General features: G+C 42.6%; 1 protein-coding gene across 1 annotated transcript in view; it reads left to right on the top strand.

The window, feature by feature from the left end:
• The window catches only part of otud7a (OTU deubiquitinase 7A), a 57778-nt gene extending 42322 nt beyond the window's left edge, over nucleotides 1-15456 (top strand). The window contains exons 11-13 of the mRNA XM_084734584.1: nucleotides 10258-10372; nucleotides 11832-11916; nucleotides 12247-15456. Coding sequence (XP_084590710.1) covers nucleotides 10258-10372; nucleotides 11832-11916; nucleotides 12247-13824 — 1778 coding nt within the window. The 3' untranslated portion in view covers nucleotides 13825-15456. The remainder of the gene's footprint in view (nucleotides 1-10257; nucleotides 10373-11831; nucleotides 11917-12246) is intronic.
• The last annotated feature ends 7566 nt before the right edge of the window (nucleotides 15457-23022 follow it).

The raw sequence follows: 23022 nt of genomic DNA, 5'->3' as shown, positions 1-23022 counted from the left end.
CTACTGTAACAAGGAATGTTGAGGGGGAACATTCAAATAACCTTTTTATTCAAATATTCAACTAACATTCCCAGAACACTCTGAAAACGTCAGCACAAGGTTAGATCATTGTCAGAAGAATTCTCCTTTTAACATACAGAGAACATTAAGGGAGAACTTTCTAGCAACCTGTCTTGAACAGCTCAAATGTTGTTCTGCTGTGTTCCAGGCTTCAGGTCATGTAAACTTAGGGATCTGAAAAATCACTGTTTCCTGATTGATCAACAGCTGAAAAGTGAAAATCTAGAGGGACATCAGGCCATAGTTCAGGCTAAACCAGCATTAGCCACCGTGAGAAAACAACTAAAGTTAGCATTCAGCCACCTTGTTGCATCATTACTGCCACACAAAACATACACTGCTAAAATGCTTGTAACTCAACACAGAAATATCTGTTCCAGTGAGCATAGTGTCACTTAATGTTACTGACTTAATCCGAACATGTATGAAGTCGGGTGAAGAGACAGGAAGACAGTTAGCTGAAATGAGTTATGTTAGCTCTACTGGGGCGCTGAGCATGCAGCAACGAGCAGGTGCAGATTCAGAAAAACCTAAGTGTGGAAAGTGAAAATGCTCTGAGCCGGATCGTGAGGCAGTGCAGCAGTGATAGAAATCAGACAGGCTGGTCTGCCTGAACTACTAAAAGACAGGCGCTGTGGGAAAAACCTCATGCCATACTTCCAGATGCTGATCACCCACTACATGCAGAGGGTGCATGTAGTGTAATGTTGTGTTTTCAAGGTTTGAAAAGTGCTTGGAACTGCTTTAAAATGTAATTTCATTACTTTCATGTTAAAGCCACGTAAAGAGTATGCAGCAGTACTGAATTTCCAATTAGTCTAACGTTACACTAAAGTTGGCTGTGAGTAAAAATTTGATTTTGGAAACGGTGTAGGAACCCTGTTTAAGGTACAGAGGATTAAAACAGACATCCATTCATCCTGGTAGCCATTAACTCGTTGAATAGATAGAAACTGTTATTTATTCTAGTCCACAACTCAGTGTGATGTGTATGTATTTTAACATTTGTCTCTTTAATGTTTGTACTGTACTCTTCACTGTGATGTATTGATGATAGTCCTTTTAACTTTTATTTTGTCGTTTGTGCCGTCTGTCGCTGTGTTGCTTTTGGCCTGCGAAACAGTTGCCCTCTGGGATCGTTATAAAGTTGAAGTTCTCATGTGGGGAGAAGCAGAAGGACCCTTTATGGTTCTAGTTAGCGCCTTTATTTCTAAGAGCGTGCATCATGGTGCTGTGTGGAGCATATTGATTGTGTTATGTTGTGGTGAGAGGGTGCTGATTTTCCGTTTTGTGGAGTGACTCTTGTTTTTGTCTTGTTTTGCCCGTTCAGATGCCAGTGTTCCCACTCCGGATGCATTGCTTATTCTCGAGGTCAGAGTAATCCTCACATGGAGTTCCTTTAATTGACAAATAGAGAGGATCTCCTTGACAACCAGTCTTAGTAGTCACAGCACTCTTCTGTATCTGACTCAGTGGGTGGAACTCACTTGTCATTTGCGTGGGCAGCCGGCCAGCTCCGTCTCTTTTTCTCACCCTCAAATACAGATACACTTACGCAAACCGCTTCTTTCTTCCTCTCTCTGTCTTCCTCCTTCTCTTGTGCTTGTGCTGAGTATGTAAGGTCCTATTCTGAGGCCTGTAAACGCCAACCTAGTTATTAAGTCTGGGTACGACCACTGCAGACCAGCAGACAGACATGATTACTAACCTGCCATCCATCCCTTCCCTGAAGTCATTCCCTTTAATGCCAGCAGCAGAACATCAAAGCGGCCCACTCCACAGCGCTCCTACTTTAATTTCTTTCACTGTGGCAGAGGGGTTTCTCTTTTTGTCCACCAGATGGTGCATATGTCCAAAGAACCTGCTGTAGCTCGATCACAACACCACTGCATGACTGTACTTTTTCATTCTGGTACACTGTGTCCTGTGATAGGATCAGAGTGCGTTTTGTCTGCAGTCTCTCTCCAGGATGTTATGAAAACACTTGTACGCTAAGCCTGGTGCGTTTGTATGTCATGTGATGAAGCATATTAAACAGGAATGATACAAATCTGTGCTCCTCCAGCCATGGTTTTCTGCATTTCTGCGTATGTAAGAAGTGTAGTTTTATGTTTTTGTTTGATGTTCTTAGAAATGGGTGTTTGCATTGTCTTATCGTCTTTGGACATATGCCAGACAGATAGGCAGAAGGTCAGACAGACAGACAGACAGGCATAATGTTCCACCGCCAATTAGGGCAGAGTCGCCCCAGCCAGCCCCTAAGCCCCTGACCACATCACCACATATGGGCAGGGTCCCGGGCTGGCGGGGCCCAGACAAACCAACCCTCTCTCCTGACAGTCAGGCCAATGTGTGGACGTCTCAGGTGGAGGGGTTGCTTTCAGTTTCCCCCTGCACGGCGAGGAGCATCCGAGAGGACGTTGGCCTCTGTGTGTGTTCAGGTGCCAGAGTCTGAGTTAGAATACTGGCTCTTTCTTCAGCCCTCTGTGTGGAAGATTATAGCAAAGTCCCCTCCCAGTAACCTGATTCTAAATCACACTGACACATCACGCTACTGCCCCCTTTTATGGCCTGCATGCATGGCTGCTGGGGCTGTATTGATGGTGAATAGTGGAAAAAAAAAGAAAAACAAGGGAGGGGTGACTGAAGTCAGAGGTTATTGCTAAGATTCAAAACTTTCTGTAATACTTTATGACCATCATTACTAATAAATGGTCAGTTGATTGTTAATTAAACTTAAGATAATAGTTATTTTACTGTCAACAATCATGCAAATAATGGTTATATATGCTTTATAAAGTATACATAAGCTAATTAGGCTACCAGGCAGGGTAGCAAATAATGTTTATAGACACATAACACGTTCTCACTCCCAGCTCTGCAAATATCATGTCTTGGTCGGTGGAAAATGACGCTGTAGGTACCCCTCTAGCATCATTTTTGCATCTGCAGGGCTTCTTAAAAATATGCATCGTCTGAGTAGACAGCTTTATAATAGCATTGAAATAATGTTTAAAGATGGTTTACACACTAATTATTAACCACTAGCTATGATATAAAGGCATGAAAAGCCACAAAAATATCTTTAAAAGAAATTAGCATTTTAGCATTTATAAAATAACTATTGTCACCAGCACCTTTTTTGAACGAGTGTGCATAAGACTGTCATTATACTGTCATAACCATGTCATGACACCTGTCAGAAACATGAAGGAGTCTTTATGTATGTTAAACATCATCTGGTCAACTATGTGACTTTGATGCAAAGCTGACATTGTTTGAGATGTCTTTGTTATGACAACTTGACATTATCTAAGACAAACATGTCTTTGTTATGACAACCTGACAGTAACTAAGACAGATATGTCTTTGTTATGACAACTTGACATTAACCAAGACGACATAACCCATAACCCATAACCCTAAATATATCATATGCGGTTGGTTTTGACACTGACACTAGAAGTAAAGTGGTGCCATTTTGACTTGTCATTAGGATGTCATTAAATGTCAATTTTGCATTAACAGTGACATAATTTACCATCATAAACATTCATTAATACACACCCCTTCACACACATCCTTTTAACTGAAGTTTAATTAACTATCAAGTTACCATTTAATTATCATGGTTATTGTAACCTTTTTTTTTAATTTTCCATTTTGTTTTTTTTGTGGTCGCTGGTGGAGCAGGCAGTCAAGTGTTTTTTCTGAGTAAGGTGAACGTGGATTCCTGTGCACATTGGTTTGTTTTCTGTCAGCCCACTGCTGCTCACCTGCTGTGTGATAATGACTGACTTCTCAGTAGATGCCGCTGGCCGTGTCTTTTATCAGTTTGTTTGTGCTCCTGTGGTTAAACGACGTATGAGGGGAACTGGCGGTCTAGAAAAACTCTGGAGCTATTTCAAGCTCTGGTTCCGATACCAAAACATTTCCAGGTTTTCTTTGGCATCCTGTCATCGCCCCTCGAACGCCCATTTGAATGAAGTACTTTTACACCTTTTACACATAGACCACCTACAGAACAGTGCAGTGGAACCGTCCAGCTTTGGCAAGGTTTCACTTCTCTATCTATTAAAGGCACCCAGTGTATTACGCCCCATGCAGTCAGCGTAATTAAATCAATATGGCGATGGGAATTAAAACGCTATTTGTTGTGGTTTACTTCAAATGTGATGCTCTTGTAATTGCCGCCACGGTTCCACTGTTAAAGTCCGTGGCAAAAAAGCTCAGGCTTGTTTATATGCATGACTGCTGTTTACTCTGGTGAATTGGGCCCTTTAAGTCTGCAGCTGTGCAGAGTGACCAAAGTCAGGAATTCAAATTTGTGCTTTTTCCAGACAGTACAAATTGTTCTTGAATCGCAAAACAGAGGAAACATTGGCTCAGTGTTCCTGCTGTGAATCAAAGCTTGTATCGGGTGACTTTGTCCTCCGAAGGGAGTCAAAGAGGAGAGAGAATCCTCCCTTTCTGCTCTCATCATGACACATGATGAACTTGACGTGATCAACTGAAAAAAAAACAGCAAAGATATTTGTGTCTATTAAAATTGTGTGAATAAAAAGAGGTTATCCACCTCATGTCCAACAGCTGTATCCACACAGGTTACACCCAAGTTTCCTTCCCCATTTCCCCCTGTCTGTATCCCCCACGAATCGAAGATGCAAACTGAGCGAGGCAAAGCAGGCTAGTAGCGATGTTGCTGAGTACACAGCTCGCATACCACAGAGCGCTATGATGTCATCCGTGCATAAGCTATGGGAATCGGTCATTCAAGGACAACAAAACAAGGCTGCCAACAGGGATAGTAAATACATTACAGCACACTTTAGTCCCCCAGAGCTCAATTGGCAGTGTTGAATCTCTGAATCTGGACCGGACCCAAGCGGGAACAACAGCGCACACACACACACACACACACACACACACACACACACACACTCTCACAGCACTTTGGAATGGAGAGAAAGGAGGACAGCTGCATCGTAGGAGCCAGGACGCCACCTCACAAACCTCCGCTGCCTGCTGCATGACCCGAGTGGGAACTGAGTGGGAGCTGGTTCACTGTCCTCTGTCTGTCTGTCTGTGTGTGTGTGTGTGTGTGTGTGTGTGTGTTTGTGATTATGACTGAATTTTTCTGGGCAGCAGTGTTCTAGGAAAGATCTTTCTTTAAGAAAAACCTCTTTTTTCCTGCCAGTGTTCAGTGCTGCCATGCCACTGCTCTCATTACTGTTCGTCTCTGTGGTTACAGGCATTAGTCATACCTTATTTTCAGGTAGAAGGTGTAAAATGCTTTGTAATTTGCAGGTATGACGCAACCTTGACATTTTAAGACAGATTTCTGGACAAGCCTGGATTGACAGCAGTGCCATTAGTGATATATTTACTCGGCTGATGGAATTAGTTTGCTTGGCAACTGATGGTGTCAGATATAAATAAAGTGATATATAGGTGATCATCTTAGCATGTGTAAAATGTGTTACACCCTTACAAATAAAGATGCTAACTAGAACCATATAGGGTTCTTCAGCTTGTCCCCGGAGGAGAACTCTTTGTAGTTCCTGGTTGAATTAAGATTCCACTTTGAACCCTTTTTCTACTGAGAGAGAGCATAAAGTGTTATACCCATGTGTGAAAGTCTCCACCCAGAACCATCTATGTGAGGTTCTACAGAGAACACTGTGGTGTAATGGTTCCACCCTCTCTAAACCGTTTCATTTGCTAACAAGAACCCTTTTATATTTCAAGGATTGCATCTAGAAATCATCCGTGAGGCTCTACCAAGAAGCGTTTTATGTTCCAAAAGTTTCATCAAGAACCCATCCAGAAAATTTGACCAAGAACCCTTTTATATTCCAAGGGTAGCATGGAGAACCCACCTATATGGTTCTAGCAAGAACTCTTATGTTCCAAGGGTTGCATGTAGAACCCACCAGTGGAGCTTTAGATTCAAAAGGTTGTGTGTAGAACCAACTCTGGGGTTTCTCCCACAAGACCTTTTCTATTGCAAGGGTTACATGTAGAACCCACCCATGGAGTTCTACCAAGAACCCTTGCATCTTAAACCCACCCATGGGGTTCTACCAAGAACCTTTTTACATTACTGGGGTTGCATGTAGAACCCAGCCCAGGGGATCTAAAATATATTTTATAAGAGTTTCACCTATAACCCTCTTGTCTTCCAAGGGTTCTATGAAGAACTGACTGTATATTGTGGTCATCCATAATTTTAACAACCTATGTCACAGTTATCATTTTGTAAAACCCGTGCTTTCAACAATCCTTGAAGAACAAAAGGAGTTCTATGCATTAGAACCATTCTTAATGAATTTCCAAGGTCCACAAAGAACCCTTAACAAACCCTTTCTTCAAAAGAAAAGTTCTCCAGAAGCAAATGATTCATAGTAGAACCTCAGCTCCTCAGGAAGAACCCTTTTGGAACCCTTATTTCCAAGAGTGTAGCGTGGGTGTGGCTGCACTAATTCTGTTTCAAGAACTCAAGGCGTCATCATAAAGCACGTACCAAAAGTATTTAGACACTTAACGTGCTTAATGTTGTACTTTGCACCCACACAAAAAAAGAAGAGATGCAGGAGGAGGGAAAGAGTTCGGATTTGACCTGTAGTTTCATCAGGGACGCAGGAGGGGCCGTGGCTGCTGGTGTCTGTCTCTAAGAAGCCTGCAGAGCTGAACAGCCTATTGGCAGTGGAAGAATTGATGAGGCAGGGAGGAGACTGTATCTTCCATCTGGGGCTGACAGTGAAGGCTGGAATGTCCTCGGCCTGAACAGCCTGCCTCTCTCTGCTGTCAATGTGGACAACAGCCCCCACACTAGGTAGCCTGAGGAGAGCTGTCATGTGGGCCAGTGGGGTCTAGCTGGTCCTGCTCACACTCTCGTTTTGAAAGGCAGCCATGCACTCACTCACACTGACTGCAACACGTACGCGCCCGCACTGTGCGCATACTGTAAGCACGCCTCCCACAAGAGGAAGCCCGGGTGGGTGTCTGTTTTATGTTCGGTGTCCAGTGATTAATGTTGAAAAGCTCTTCCTGCTCGTGAGTAGCTGATCATATCAGCAGGCCATGAATGAAATTATTTCAGCACTCCTGCTCGTATTCTGTACTGCTACGTCTGATTGCACTCTATTCCTAAACCAAATCATCGTGTACGGCCCAAATCAACTGTAGAGCCACTCAATCAATGTAAATCCCATCACGCCAAGTTCAGACTACCACCTCCTCTAGTATGAGCAGAAAGGTGGCTCCTGTTTATCACAACTTGGCTCCGTTCGGCTATCATTCCTTTTGATAACACCGGTTACACCTCGCCAAAGAAGTTGCAGAGCTCTGGGGCATCGCTAAAGCAAAGTCAGACTACTAAGAAAACACAAGCAGATATGGTTTAAACAGACCCCCAGGTTAACCAAACTTTCTTGGTGGAGAAAACAGAGACAAACAGTAAAAAAATATGATCCAAACTGTCAGTTGTAAACATGCGGCACAGTTTACAAACCGACTTCCAGCTTCAGCTTTGACCTACTATGCTTCCCACAGTTGTGTATACACAGTTTTCTTGTGCGTCAAGGGATTACTACAACATTTAAAGTGTGCTCACTTTAGATTTACCTCCAAATAAAGTGGTTTAGATAATCTCAAAGTACCAAAGTAATTTATTATCATTATACAACACAGGGTTGCACCACGAAATGAGGGTTATAGTCCCTTCATGCTACACACACATACAACATATATACAAATAATTAAATAAAGTCAGAATACAATAGGATAAAATATATAAAAATAAAAAAATAAAATGACAATTTATTTACTGTACATGTAGAACAAGAACAAGATGGTGATGATAATATGGTCGACACCTTCCTATAAAAAGTTCACCATCTGAAAAACATTGTCCAACAACTTTGACTGTGTTTGTACATATAGCATCATGTAAAGACAGAGTTCCTCCACTCGTCCTGCTGTAGTCTTGCGTGTTGTGTCTTCTCGGCTTGGAACTAGTCTGCCTGTCAAGTCCAATAGCTTGATCAGGGAGGTCTCTGTAAGATGTGGGCACAACAGTCTCTGATTTCCTGTTGCTTTGCCAGCCTGGCTAAACTGTTGACTTATTTACAACCTGTTATGTCATATACTGTAAATCAGAGGTTTTCAAAGTGGGAGGTGGGCCTCCCAGATGGCCTCCAAACCGTTTCAGGGCAGGCTCAGTGAGTGGAAATGAAAAAAAACATTACATTAGTTATCAAAAGGAAAACACTATTTGGGAATTGTACTTTTCCCACAGTCAGAAACTCATATATTCTTCAGGGCAGACCTTTTTCATGTATTTGATGTAGCCTGAAGTTATGTAAAGCTCAATTGTCGAGTGTCTCATCTGGGATCAGATAACATAATCACGATCCCATAGACATCCAGGAACTCAGCGAAACTAATCAAGTAAACAAAGGGGCTGAGGAGATGCCTTTTCCCAAGCTTTGTCTAAGGGGAGGCCCTCTGTCTCAGACTTCAAAAACCTGATCTAAATGCTTGTTTTTCTTGCTCCATCTGACTTTTCTGTAGTGATGTTGCTTCGTTCCCAGATATTAGGAATATCTCTGGTGAGTGAAGTGTTAAAATTCCTGAAAGAAAAGATGATCATGGAGAGATAACCCAATTTGAGATGAAAACGGTACTTGTCAAAATCAAAAAGGCTGTTTCATGTCCATCCTTCAGCTTTCAGTTGTGTCACATGAGCTTCCTCAGCAGATAAGAGTTTGCCCAGATGTCATATAATAGACCTTTTTCATAGCAGAGCCTTTGGAGTCGAACAAAATGCACAATAACAGCATCCTGACTGTGTCTGACCTGACTGTAACAGAACCCTAATTAGTATCATTGATAAAACCTTTGTTTTTTCTACTGTCTCACATCAAAATGCTGTTGTGAAAAAGGTCCATTCAAGATGTTCATATTTCAGATTTGAAGAAGGACATCTCATCCATGTTGGTTCAAGAGTTGGAATTGAAAGTTCATTCTTGAACTTAACAAAACATACTACATGATACAGTTTTTAACTTGTTACGAAATGGTCTCAATTCAATACTGATGCCTCTATATGACCTACATCAGCAAACGAGACGTCAGCGAGAATATTGGCTATTTATTAATGCCTCACACTGGGTTGGATTTTCATAGAAACCAGATGAAATGCTTTACGGCATGCAGACCGGAAGAGCCTATGTTTACTTTTTCTTAGGCAAAGTTATGTTAGCCAGTTAAAGAGAAGCAGGAGGAGATTTTCTTTAGATAATTTTATTTTTGACGTTATATTTTGTGGTTACGGTGGTGGAAACACTAGATCTTTTGTCCACAGGAGCCTCCAAAATCAACACAATATGAAAGTTCCTTGTAGCCGCTTTAAGAAAACAGTCTCACCACACGGTCCATTTAGCAACTGGTTTGGAGCTTTTGATTATATCATATGATATCATTTAAAGCTCCAGAACAGCTTTTTCCTTCCTTATGGAAAAGACATACAAGGCTGGTAACGCTAGTCTAGATGGGCTGGTACAGCAGTTACAGAGAACCAGGATATTGACTTCATAAGAGAAGTGATCCAGTATAGTTTGTATAATTTGAACTGGAGTTGTATGAGGTATGTATCGATTATTAGTGTATTACCTACAGTAGATGGCGGCCGGCACCCCCACACTGTGGAGAAGCAAAGAGTACCAGCACAAAAGTTAAGCATTTTGCTGCTGTGGACAAGGTCAGCAACAACATGTATTTTAGCCTCTTACTTACCTATATAAGTCAAATATCACTCTACAAATCAACCGCTCGCGGGCAAAATCATACATCAAAATACGTCAAATAATCTAAACCATCCCTTTAAATCTTTTAAGAGCCACAGTTACTGAGGCCCTAGTCTGTCTGGATGAGTCAGTATGAGTGACACTCACTGGTCACGGTCACATCTCCGCCTAAGAGATGGATGGCAGATAAAATACAGCCACAGTATACTTTACCCCTCGCTGACAGGCATCTGGGATAATTAACGTGGCATTATTCTAGTGTGTCATTATGGTGTCACTTTAGCTCTTGACACCACGACGGCCTTGTGAGGGAACGGGTGGCGTGCAACCCTGTGTCCGGTGGTGAAGCCGGAGCAAACTAACCTTCTCATAATCTCATCTCTTCCAGCTGTTATCCCTCTGACTGACTCGGAGCACAAGCTGCTGGCCCTCCATTTTGCCGTGGACCCTGGCAGGGACTGGGAGTGGGGGAGGGACGACAATGATAATACCAAGCTAGCCAAGTAAGTCCTGTATAGTATATCACGGGGTGTTGATGCTTATCAACAAAGCACACACGGGCGCTGACTACGAAAGCAGCAGTCCCACGAAGGGTGAGAGAGTAAAAAACTGCAGGTTAAGGCAGTTCTGTTAGTCTACCCACAAGGCTGCATGTGGGGGATTTAAGCCTGATTATGTGCTCTGGGCTCAGGTCACTTCAAAGAGTGAGCAGAGAGAGAACAAATTGTGAGTCACGTCAGTCATCCATAGGGTTTCCCAGGAATGGCCTCACTAAAGCAGCAACACCCTCTCTGAGTTTAGCACAGAGTTTGTGTAAGGGTTTCTGTTTCACATTCCTGCCAGTCAGGGGGTTAGCTTATCCTTTAAAGGGATAGTTCAGATTTTTTTGATGTGGATTTGTGTGTATGTATGAGTCACTTATCGATGGTCAGTGTGTTAGCTGCAGTAAGTGGTGGTCGAAAAGTCCCCAGTTCAGAGAAGCGGAGTGGAGTACCAGCACCCAGTTGAGTAATGTGCTGCTCTGGACATGGTCTGCAGAAAAATATATTTCAACCATTTATAAAAGGGCACCTAAAAAAAATCAATATCAGTTTAAGTGTACGCTACATTCAGAATATTTTTCTTTTCCAACAGGAAACCACCATTATATAAGCCAAATGTCACTCTCTCTAGACCCACCAAACTCCATAGGCGAAATAAGTAATTTTAAGTCATAGAAAACAAGTGTTGCAGGTCTACCGCTGCCTCGATCAGTTTGTTTATTGTGTGACTTCATTTTTTTAAAAGGATAGCTTGGATTCACCAAAGTCACACAATAACACAAACAAACTAACGGATTGAGGCAGCAGTAGACGAGCGACTCCTGTGTTCTGTGAGATAAAATTACTTATTTCACCTATGGAGTTTGGTGAGTTTGGAGAGAGCTGTATTTGGCTTATATAACACTGGTTTCCCATCATAAAAGGCTTTTTGACACCAAAGTAAAGCTGTGAAAGTATTCTAAATATAGTGTACACTTAAACTGATACAGACTTTTTTATGTGGGCCTTTTTTAAGTTGATAAAATGTGTTTTGTTGCTGACCCTGTCCACAGCAGTTCATTGTTTAGCTTCAGCGCTGGTGTCCCTCTGCTTCTCCAAACCATCTAGTCTTGCTAATACACCGACTGTCAATAAGTACCTCATATAACACCACTTCAAATAATCTGAACTCTCCCTTTGACAATCTGAAGTAATAACAGTGCAGATATACAGGGAATAATATCCTCAAGCCACTTAATAATACCACCTCTTTTTATCACTCTTAATGCATTGCAGACATGTTTTTCCAAATTCAGTAAGTTCTTAAAAGTGTCATACTCGGAACTATAAATATGATGTATACCCCATTAAGCTTTAGTAAACATGTTTGTCACGTGTCAGCTGTGCTTGTCATTAATTGTGGCTACATGCTCTCCCACAGTCTCATCTTGTCTCTGGAGGCCAAACTCAACCTGCTGCACAACTACATGAATGTAACATGGATCCGAATTCCATCTGAAACAAGGGTAACTTTTCCTCACATATGTGTCTTGTTTGCCACGGTTGATTTAGCTCCTCCGTTCCAGATGTTATTGAAACCACCCATCCGATCAATCAGTTTTATTTACTGTCAGAGTGCAATTAGTCTCAGGCATTGATGTTTTTGTACTGATTATGAATCATCAGCCAAACTCATTTTAAGTGTTTTTCAGTGAATTTGTCTGGAATACATTGTAAATCTTTTAAAGCTCTCCACTTATAAACCAGATTTTTAATTATCCCTTTAATGTCATGTCCCTGAGACACCATTAGTCTGTTTTCCTCATCGCTGTGTGTGTTTGTGTGTCTCGGCGCAGGCTCCCTTGGCTCAGCCAGAGTCTCCCACAGCCTCTGCAGGTGAGGATGTCCAGTCTCTAGCTGAGTCCATGGACTCTGACCGCGAGTCTGTCGGCAGCAACTCCAACGTCAACAGCGGCAAGCCCAGCAAGGAGAAGGACAAAGACAAGCAGCGCAAGGACAAAGACAAGAGCCGGGCTGATTCTGTAGCCAACAAACTAGGTAGCTTCAGCAAAACCTTGGGAATCAAGTTGAAGAAAAACATGGGAGGTCTGGGGGGCCTCGTGCACGGCAAAATGAACAAATCAAACTCTGGCTCAGGTCGTAACGGGGAGAACGGAGGGGAAAAGACAAAGAAGAAGGAGTCTAAAGCAAACAAGGGGAGCAAGGAGGAGTCGGGCCAGTCAGCCAGCTCCACCTCTTCTGAGAAGGCAACGAGTCCCTCCCCTACGGACAGGGACAGACCCTCCAGCTCCTCCCCCACTGAGAGACAGGACAGTGCAGGGAGAGTCTCAGGGGACAAGACCCTGGAAAACTGGAAATACAGCACTGATGTCAAGCTCAGCCTCAACATCCTGCGGGCTGCCATGCAGGGGGAGCGCAAGTTCATCTTTGCGGGCCTCCTGCTCACCAGCCATCGACACCAGTTCCACGAGGAGATGATCAGCTACTACCTGACCAACGCCCAGGAGCGCTTCAGCCAGGAGCAGGAGCAGAAGAGGAAGGAGGCTGAGAAGAAGCCCCCGCCCGCCGTCACCACCAACGAGGCGGCCGTGAAGAAGCCTGAGCATGAGAGTGTCTTCCAGAGGGAGAGGTCGGACAGCTCGCCTCCGGAGAGCTGCTCTCCCGTCCTGCCCCACCACACCCACACCTACAACCACAACTCACAGCCCCCACTGGGTCTCAAGATGCAGGGCAGGAACAGTCCCACTCCCATAGCCCCTCTTGTTTCTGTCCCAGTCCCTCCTCTCACCCCGCCAACAACCTCCCACCACGTCTCCCATCCTGCCCCAGCCCCTGCGCCTTACTCCTCCCCCAGTATTGGTGCTAAGAGACCTGGGCCCGTTCCTGTGTCCGCCCACTACAGCCATACACCGCCCATCCAGAGGCACAGCGTGATCCACTTACAAGATGTCAACATGCAATCCTCCATCTTCCAGGACGACCCCTATAAGCCTGTGGTGGGCACCCTAAAGACATGCGCCACCTACCCCCAGCAGAACCGCACGCTCTCGTCCCAGAGTTACAGCCCTGCTCGCCTGTCAGGGGTCCGCACTGTTAACACCATAGAGACGCTGTCCTACAACATGCCAGGCGAACACAAGTCCCACACCTACACCAATGGATTCGATGCGGGAGACATTCAGGACTGCCTGGAGTTTGCTGATGAGGACAACTCGTCTCACACCTGGCTCAACCAAGACAAAACCAAAGGGCGGAGCTCTGGAAGCCCTTTGTACTGCTTTCAGCAGCGCCGCTGCAAGAGGGAGAACTGCTCCTTCTACGGCAGGCCAGAGACAGACAACTACTGCTCCTACTGCTACAGAGAGGAGCTGAAGCGCAGGGAGAGGGAGAGCAAAGTGCAGAGGCCTGCATAGCCATCACAGCCACTTCAGCCACTTGTCAGCAAGGCCGCGGGAGACTTGAGGGAACTACACCATCTGCACTCTGCATCTAGAATAACATGGTGGCAAACATTTTCCTATTTTGTTGAAGAATGCTCTTGTATTCCTGTCACCCTTCCCTTGTTAGTAAAGATTCTTACTTTATGATGGGGGAAGCAGAACTTGAAACAGTGAGCAGCTTTGGCCAGAAATTGTGCTATTTTGTTTATTTTCTGTCTCATTGAACTTAGTCTTTTACTTGTTTTAGAGTAAAAGTCATCTCTCTGTGATGTAACTTTCTGTATGTGAGGGAAAAGTTCTTTATTTTTCAAAAAGTACAAAAGATTTGCATCTCATCAGGAGGGAACATTTTAGCTCTTTTAATCAGTTTGAATGCAATACCTCTGCTTGGTTCTTCAAAAATCTCTGTGGAAAATTTATAGTTGTTTTGCAATCAAAAGAAATTGAATGGGAGATTAATATTAGACTTTAAAGCAATAAATTGGTGATTTTTGCTACACCCTCTCCCAGTTTTGTCTATGCACCAATAATATAGTTACTGTAGGTTAACTGTGTCTTGTAAATTGTAAAGGATTGTCGCGGTGTGCTTTTGTAAACCAACTTAAACTACAGGAATTAAAATGTGTAAGCATTATAGATTGTAACGTTGGATTAGGATGAAATGTAAAACTATCTCATTTGTTAAGTGTACTTTCGTTCTCACCACGGTGCAAAAGTTTGCTGTGTCAGAATTGGACTCAAAATACTGTGTAAGATACCATTTCACACTTCTGCCCGTAGTCGACCTCCAACAAGCACTGCCAAAATGGCTTCTTTAAAGAAAATTCAAATTTTTAAATATTTTATTTTTTGTGGCAAACACCAAACAATGTGCATAGGACGAATTGCTTCTCAAATATGCAGTGTTTATGGTGTGTTTCTCCGAGTCGCCTGTTAGCTACTCTGTTCGGTCAGTGTGTTAGATGAGAAGAATTGTGGGTAGCGAGAGCAGGCCGATGCGTATTTGTCTGAAGTGTGATTACGTGTCTGTTCCCCCCTTACACACACACACACACACACACACAACACAATGTGCAATCATGCTACTAGCACTATGTGGTGACCTGCAGTATAGATGTGTCACCGGTCCAGTGTGAGATTGTCTGTTCTTCTTCTTCCATATCTAGAGGCCGTTAAAAGAAGCACCTGCTGCTAAGAGCACCTCAAGCCTTTGTGATCATCAGTGCTTTAACCAATCAGTGGGGTTTGTGAAACCCCGGGCCTCCAAGTGCTTTTTGCTCATTCGACATGACTACTGTAAAGACGCAGTGTTTGTGTTGCTGTTTGTTCTGGTGATGCTTGGATAATGTACCATGCTGTCCTTAACTAAGTGTGTCCTGGCCAAGGATGTCCACTGCTCCCCGGGTTCGCTTCTGTCTCCCTCCTGTACACACTGCAGTGTTGCTCCTCCTTGTTTCTATGTGACCAGTTCATGGACTCTCACCATGTTAGGACTGTAAGATATGATTTTATATTCCTTTAAGAGTTTTACACTACTTTAAATTATTAATTTGCACATTAGGTACAGATGTAAATATGAAAAAAAAAATAGTTTATTGTTACAAACATGGTGTGTCTGCGTCATTTTTGTTTTTCTTCAAGGTCATCATGAGAAATAGAGATTATCAATCAATTATTGATCAATATTATGTTCTGACAGTTTTAAAATATTTTATTAAAAAAAACAAAAGAGATTTCTCTTGATCCTCATGCACTACAACATAACACATGTATTTTCTCTCAACTTCTTTTCTGTTTTCTAGTGAGGCCTAATAGCAAATCATAACAGGTTGGTTTTACAGTATTGGTGTACCTGAACTATTGAAGACTGAATATGGTTAATATGGTTATGGGGTTTTACACAACAAACACTGAAAACAATTATTTGAACTGTCCCACTTTTTCCAAGAAAGTGTCACTGATCCAGAGTTTAGCAGCATCTTTAAAGGGCACTTCACCCCAAAACAAATATTTTTAATCATTTTCCACCCAGTGACTCAAAGTAATCCACTGACCTTGTTGTGAGTGTTTCATCTAAGAACTACTCTCAGCCGAACTCCATCTGCCAGTCGTATCACTGCGCAGAAGGAAGCGTGCATCTACTCGTGGATGAGAGGCTTGTGTTCGTGACAGTGTGGGATAATGGCATTCTCCACCTGAGCTGTAGTGGATTGTAGCACCACTGAGTTGGCCAGCACGTTGTGTTATAGTTAGTGGGTGTAGTTCAGTAGAAAGAAAATAGTTCCCACATGAAACTACACACAATAGAGTCTGTGGATTGTCACCAGGTAACAGGGCCATGATTTCTTGAAAAACACATTGCTGTTGAGTTTTTCAAATGCATTTTTTGGTTCTGTTATGTTTAAGAGAGTGCAATCATCTCTGCAGCTGATATCTCCTAAACTCAGCAACTCAGACCAAAACAATCTAGATGGATAAATAGCACTACAGGTAATATAAAAAAAATATATGTAATTTTGATTTTGGGTGCGCTGTTACTTGAGCATTTTGATATTGCACTTTCATAATGTAGGGAAACATGTAAGAGACAAATCTGAAAAACAGGACAGTCAAAATTGATGCAGAAGAGACCCAGATATCCAAATCTTTGTTGCAAATATGGGCAAAAAAGGCTGGATCCTAGAATTCCCATAATGCAACTCAGTAGTCCTTCTTCCTGGTCTCTTAAACACCAAACCTTGTTTTTAATACAAACAAAAAAATTAAGTCTCCAAGCTGAAGCTGAGATAACATCACTATGACTTCATCTGGGTTAATGCGGCAGGGTGGGTACACACCAGCCTTGGAGTGTTTAGCCCCATGGTGCGGTGTGTTCAGGCTGAGATGAACGCTAGATTTGAACTTTAGTGCGGTCCAAACAGTTCCTCTCTGGTCTGCCTCAAAGGGGTGGTCGCAGACCGCCGTTAAATGAACTCTGGAGTGGTTAATTTCTGGTGTGAACACCATTTGAACAAATCACAGGAAGCATCCTGTTGCATTTGTGATTTCATTGGTGAAATTTCTCAGTTACTAGAGAAGGTGTATAAGAACACATAATACCTGCTGTCTTATGAGATGTTCATATGTGTGGTCCTCTAAAGTCTGATGATATGTGCTCCAAATCAACACCAACATGAACCTGACTACCGATGCTATTTGGAGTCTTTTTACTCGCAGACTGTATGATCAATAATTGAGCATTTCCCACCTCATGACCTTTGTTTACAGTTTCTGGACGGCTTCAGTTTTCTATTTGTGAACTCAGACCGGACCAGCTGTAGAATTCAAATAAAATGTCATGTTGGTTCAATTCAGGAATCAGAGCTTTAGGTCTGAACCCACCCTAAGACTTGAAAAAGCTTGTGCTGAACCTCAGAAGACATACATTTAACCGTATCGTTCTCCATATGATGACTTAACTGATCATCATGTGTAAAATCAGTGCACTGCCCCTTTAAGAGGCTATCTGAATTTTTAGAATAAGACCCTTTCGATGGTTATTTATACGATTCAGCGTTGGAAAAAAGGTAATTAATCTTGTGTTGGCTTCTTGAATGAGTCAAACCAAACAGAATGAGGGGAAAATTTCCACCAAAATCATTCTGAGGTTACAGAGTTGAGATTCTTGGGAGTGAACTGCCAAGTAGGGCAGCATTCCAGACTGAGAGCTGTAACTCTGCCTTCGTCCTCCAGAGACACTCCTACACTGGCAGGAGGATTGGAGCCACGCAGCGAAACAGGCTTTCAAAAAGCAGCAGAAAATCTGCAAGTGCCTTTCATGTGAAGTGTACTGCCGTCCCTGTGATGGTTAAATCTGACGAGGGCGTGCTGCATGTGAGCATAAGTCACAAGACAAACTGTATCAAACATTATATAAAAATGACTCAAAGAGAGGCGACTGTAGATATGTAAAGATGAATTTAATTACAGCTTAATGTCATCTTCAAATGCATAGAAGAGCAGCTTGTGAGAAAAACGGAGTAAGAAGGGTTCACAAGCTGTTACCAAAGGCTTCCAGTCCAATTATCATATGTGGTTTCAAAACACAGTCATGATTTAGAAAATACAGAAAGTCCTCAGTGTTGTTTCTCAGTCGGTTGGTCCACCATTAGTCCAGACCTCAAGCATTTACTGTAATATTGTGGAATTTTTGTACGGACAGTCATTTATGTTCCCCAGAGAATGAATGAGTTTGGTGACCAACTTTTCATCTAGTGCTACCAGCTGGTCAAGATTTCACGCATCTGATGGTAAAATCTCTCTAAGATAATTAATCCCTTGAAAAAGGGGAAGAAAATTAGAGGAAGAATTTTGCATTTTGAGAATAAAGTTGAAATGTTGAGATTTAACACTTAATTCTTTGGCATTACTTTCATTAAAATAACAGCAGATGTACGACTAGGTGTTATAAAGTGGAAAAGAGTAATGCTGTTTCATAGTGATAAATCCACAGATGCCGCTACATGGCAACACCTTCTGTAAAAACATGTTTCAGATATTCTTCCTCCTATTTATGCTTCCAGTCTATTTTTTTCAACAATACACACGTAAATGTGAGGTTGATACCTAATTTAAAAAAGCACTAAATAAATATATTTATCTACATTGTGGTGGAGAAGAGTGTTTTTCTCTGTGGCTCTCTGCTCTGGTTTTTAATCGGTTAAAATATCATGGCCACAGCCTACATTTCCCATCTGGCCCACTCTGGACTGGGTTTTTTGCTGTTTTATATTTTTGTGCTGGTTTATAGTTTTAACCATTAGGGAGGCGGCTGACATTACATTTATTTGACACCAGCTGTGTTTTATTTTTAACTTGTGTTTATTTTGCTTCCCTCTTCTAAAGTTAGGTTGGTGCCCTTGATAGTAATATTATCAGAATTACAGAGGAAACGCATATATTATATTACACCATTACAGCTAAAAGTAATATATTACTGAAACACATTACTTTTGGAACAAAGTTGAAATGACATGCAAAATTAATACAAAATCTTCCTCATCTCTTTCTTATACTGAAAGTTTGACTTTACTCTCAACAGTTTGACTTTATTCTTAACATGTCAACTTTTCAAAATATTTAAATGCAAAATTAAAAAAAAAAAATCCCTCTTTTTTCCCTTTTGCCAGTCCCTAATATTCTCCTATATCTCAATATGTACCAGATGGTTGGCACAAAATTTTGTACTAACATTCATGATTCACCAGAGTGGTGGTCCTCTGACTTTTCCTCCGGACATGAGGTTCACATTTGTGGTTCTGAGTGAAACGTCCCAACAACAATCGAATGGATTTCCATAAAATTTGATACAGACAGTCATTTCCCCCACAGGATGAATTGCAACTTTGGTGTTCCCTTTAACTTTTCTTCGAGGGAAATTTGTCCAGTGCCTTGGTTTATAACCAACCAACTGCAAAACATTCCCATGTGCCTCAGCTGCACTTATTTAGTGCTGATTCTCAAATGTTAGCAAGCTAGCACGCTAACTTCACACGATTGGGTCATTCCTATGTTCTCAGGACCATATGTACCACAGTTGTATGTGCTGTCCCAGGACCCTATGTTCCCAAGGTTCTATGTTCCCAGGATGCCCAGCTCCATAGGTTAGGGTTAGGATAGTTAAAGTTATCTCAGTGACTCCCCCCGACTGAGTAGTTATACATAAGCACAGAACATAGGACCCTGGGAACACAGATATATGCTAGTTATATTTTTAAACCCCCAAACCGAGGCCCTTAAGTGTACCACAGAAATGACTGGGGATAATTTCAGTTTTTAATTTTCAATTTCAGTACCAAGCACACCAACCAAGAAAGCCTCCTGGATCTCTTTAGAAAGGATAGACTGTCTTCTGGCATCACAGCGAACCATTAGCATACTGGGACAATCCTGGACAAACTGGGATGTCTGGTCACCATAACAGATAAGCTCCCAAGATGATGAACAGGATAAACATTTTAGCATGTCAACACGCTGATGCTAGCATTGAGCTCGAAGCAACGGCGTGCGAAAGTACGGCCTCACAGAGCTGCTAGAATGACTGTGGATTGTCAAACTAAAATGCATCCACAGATTATTAAATGTGAGGAGAGAAAAAATGGTCTTTCTCAGTTAATAGTGTAAACAGAGTAATAAATCCAATTCTGACTGTCAGAACTCTCAAATACACTAGACCTCACGAGGTCTACAAGATTACAATTACGCATTTGTAAAACGTAAGACCCTGAGAACATATGACAGGCCTTGGAAACATATGACCCAAGAAACACAGGATGCTGGGAACACAGGGCCTTGGAACATAGAACCCTGGGACACAGGGCCTTGGGAAGATATGATGCTGGGAACATATGACCCAAGAAGCATAGGACCCTGGGAACAGAAGACACTAGGAACATAAGACTTTGCGAATTTGGTCCATGGGAGCAATGGGCCCTGGGAACATAGATGCTTTTTAGCAACTTTTTAGCATGTTAGCATTCTAATGTCAGCATCGAGCTGAAAGCGATACTGTGTCGAAGTACAGCCTCACAGAGCAAATAGCATAGCTGTCGACTTTATGGTCTTGTTAAACTCTAATGCTCCCACAGATTTTTTAAAGCGAGGAGAGAAACAAAGGCCTGTCACAGTGAACAGTGTAAACAGAGTAACAAATCAAACCCTTAATGTCAGAACTCTCAAATACACTTGAACCCATGAGCTTTACAAGATTACAATCCTTGGAGCTTTTTTAAAATCTTCCACGGCAATTAGTCTATGAGTTTGAGGTAAAATTAGCATTTGCTTTTTCAAGAATCTGTACAGTAGCAGCTGACTGAGTTGGTGGAGTGAGAGTGAGGAGAAGGTTGCTTAGTGGGCAGCAGCCTGTTATGTGTGGGATGAATTGCATACTTCTGACTGAGTGTATAGTCTCGTGACTGTGCTGCTGGAGAGACAGCGAGGTGGGTATGTTCTCCAACTGTTGCCTCACGCCTCAGGTCACGGTTGTGGACTGCGGCTGTTCATAATATGGAATGACTTGTTAAGTTTTGAGGATGAATTACATCTCCACGTGATGTCTAATGTTAGTCACACAATGGCCCATGAGGGCCCCCTTTCTCCAGAGCAATGTATCCCGCTCTCTTGTGTCCTGCGTCTTCCATAACAAGTGCTGAATAAGACAGAGTGCATTGTCTGTCTTCTTTCTTGGATCCCCTTTTCTCAGAATTTCCTTTGAATTTGCATGAGGGACCTCCCTTTGCTTTTCAAAGCAACAAAGAGCTCTATCAGGCATACAGCAGTTGTTTGGCAGGCCTCTCATCCTCTCAAACAGCACAGCACAGCCTCCATGTTGTCAAATTCACTCAACTCATTTCAAGCCGAGCCTCATACAAAAAAACACCAGGATACAGAATTTCTAAAACTGCTTTTTATTTCTCATTCAGATGCATCTGTCTCCTTCCTCTCACATAATTAGCACCCATTAGAGGCCTAAATGCAACACAATAGTTCATAAATATTGATTTTCATGGTAAGCAGTTGTCTCATTAAGGCGCTGAAATTAAAACATGGGACAATTATGCATATCCATGAATATATATTGAATATTTAGATCATCTTTGCTCTATTCTCGTCATCTGTTAGATTGTAAGCCACTCTACCTGACAGTATTTACAGTGCTGTTGTGTTTTAAGCAGGTTGCTGGCTTTGATGCCTCTGCTGCAGTGAGTGGTAATGCCAAACTCCCCCCCACCTCCCATAGCTAAGCCTTGTTCTCAGCCAGTGCCAGCCTCCAATATCTGAGCTCATCCCACCCGCTCTGCAGGATCTAGCGCCAGCCCTGCCATGCACTGCACTCGAGAGTGGGTGGCATCACATGGCCCTTCAGCCTGCCTTCTGGGGCTTGGCATGGAGGAAGAGGGACGTACACACACACACACACACACACACACACAGCCCTCTCTGTGATTAGTACGACTGCTGCTGCTGCTGCTGACCACATCTCCCCCTCTTTTTCTGTGGATTAATTCCACCGAGTCTTAAAGTCAGCGATGCCCACACACCTCAGTGGAGCAGAGACCCTTTCCAGCCCACCGAGCCTCCCACGCTCTACACTTTGAGTGTGTCTACACTCCTAGAAATAAAGATAATAAGCAGAACCATAAGGGTTCTTCAGCTTGTCCCCATAGGATAACCCTGTTTAGCTCTTGGTAGAACCTTTTGTAAAGGTTTCACTTGGAACCCTTTCAGAGAGTTCTATCTAGAGGCTTCTACCTATATATGAAAGAACCTTTTTATATTCCATGGGTTTTTATCTAGAACACACTCAAAGCTTCTACAGAGTTCCGTTCTATATTATGATGAAAACAACCTATGACGAAAGACAATTTCAACATGCTTTGAGGAACCATTTCTTCCAAAAAGGTTTCTTTGGATCAGAAGGGTTCTTAATGGATCCCTTAGTCTGACAAAGAAACTTTCTTCAAAAAAAGGTTCTTCACAAACAAATGGTAGAACGTTTCAGGAAGAACCTTTTTGGAACCTGTATCTCTAAGAGTGTCGGGTGGGTGCACCAATCAGCGCTGGGTAACACCACCCACCCACCACCCACCGCCTCATCCTCATCTTCCATCTCTCTCACACTCTGTACTGTACTTTCCATCAGACAATGCATTCAAAATAACTCACTGCTGAGGCTCTGGCCAAAAAAATACCTGGGTTTATTCTGCGTACAGAATTCACCTGGAGACTGGGCGCTCAGGAGCTGATAATCCAAAGAAAAGGTGTGACTGAAGAGATAAATCAGTCAAACTGAAACCACCTCCTCCACCCCCACATCCTGTCTGCGGGGTGATACCAGCAGCGATGTGCTCTCACTGCTCATATAACTTTGTACTTCGTCCGCATCTGCAGCAATATAACTCACTACAGAGGGGAAAATGTGTCATCTTGAGAATGAACACGTGACTGTAAGACATGCAAGCCAGAGAGAATATGTGTCTCACCCACACAAGCAGCAAAACCCGAGATATTTCTTGTAATATGGCAAGATATGTGTGAATTAGCTCAGTCAGTGGTCTGCAGAGGGACTTGATGAGGCTCTACTGTTGCATGATCAGAAGAAAGATGCAGATTTTTTATGTTTAGGAGCTCAAT

This window comes from Lutjanus erythropterus, chromosome 13, assembly GCF_056507025.1.
Source record: "Lutjanus erythropterus isolate fLutEry1 chromosome 13, fLutEry1.hap2, whole genome shotgun sequence".
In the NCBI taxonomy this organism is placed as follows: Eukaryota; Metazoa; Chordata; class Actinopteri; order Lutjaniformes; family Lutjanidae; genus Lutjanus; species Lutjanus erythropterus.
This window is presented reverse-complemented; position numbering and strand designations above follow the sequence as displayed.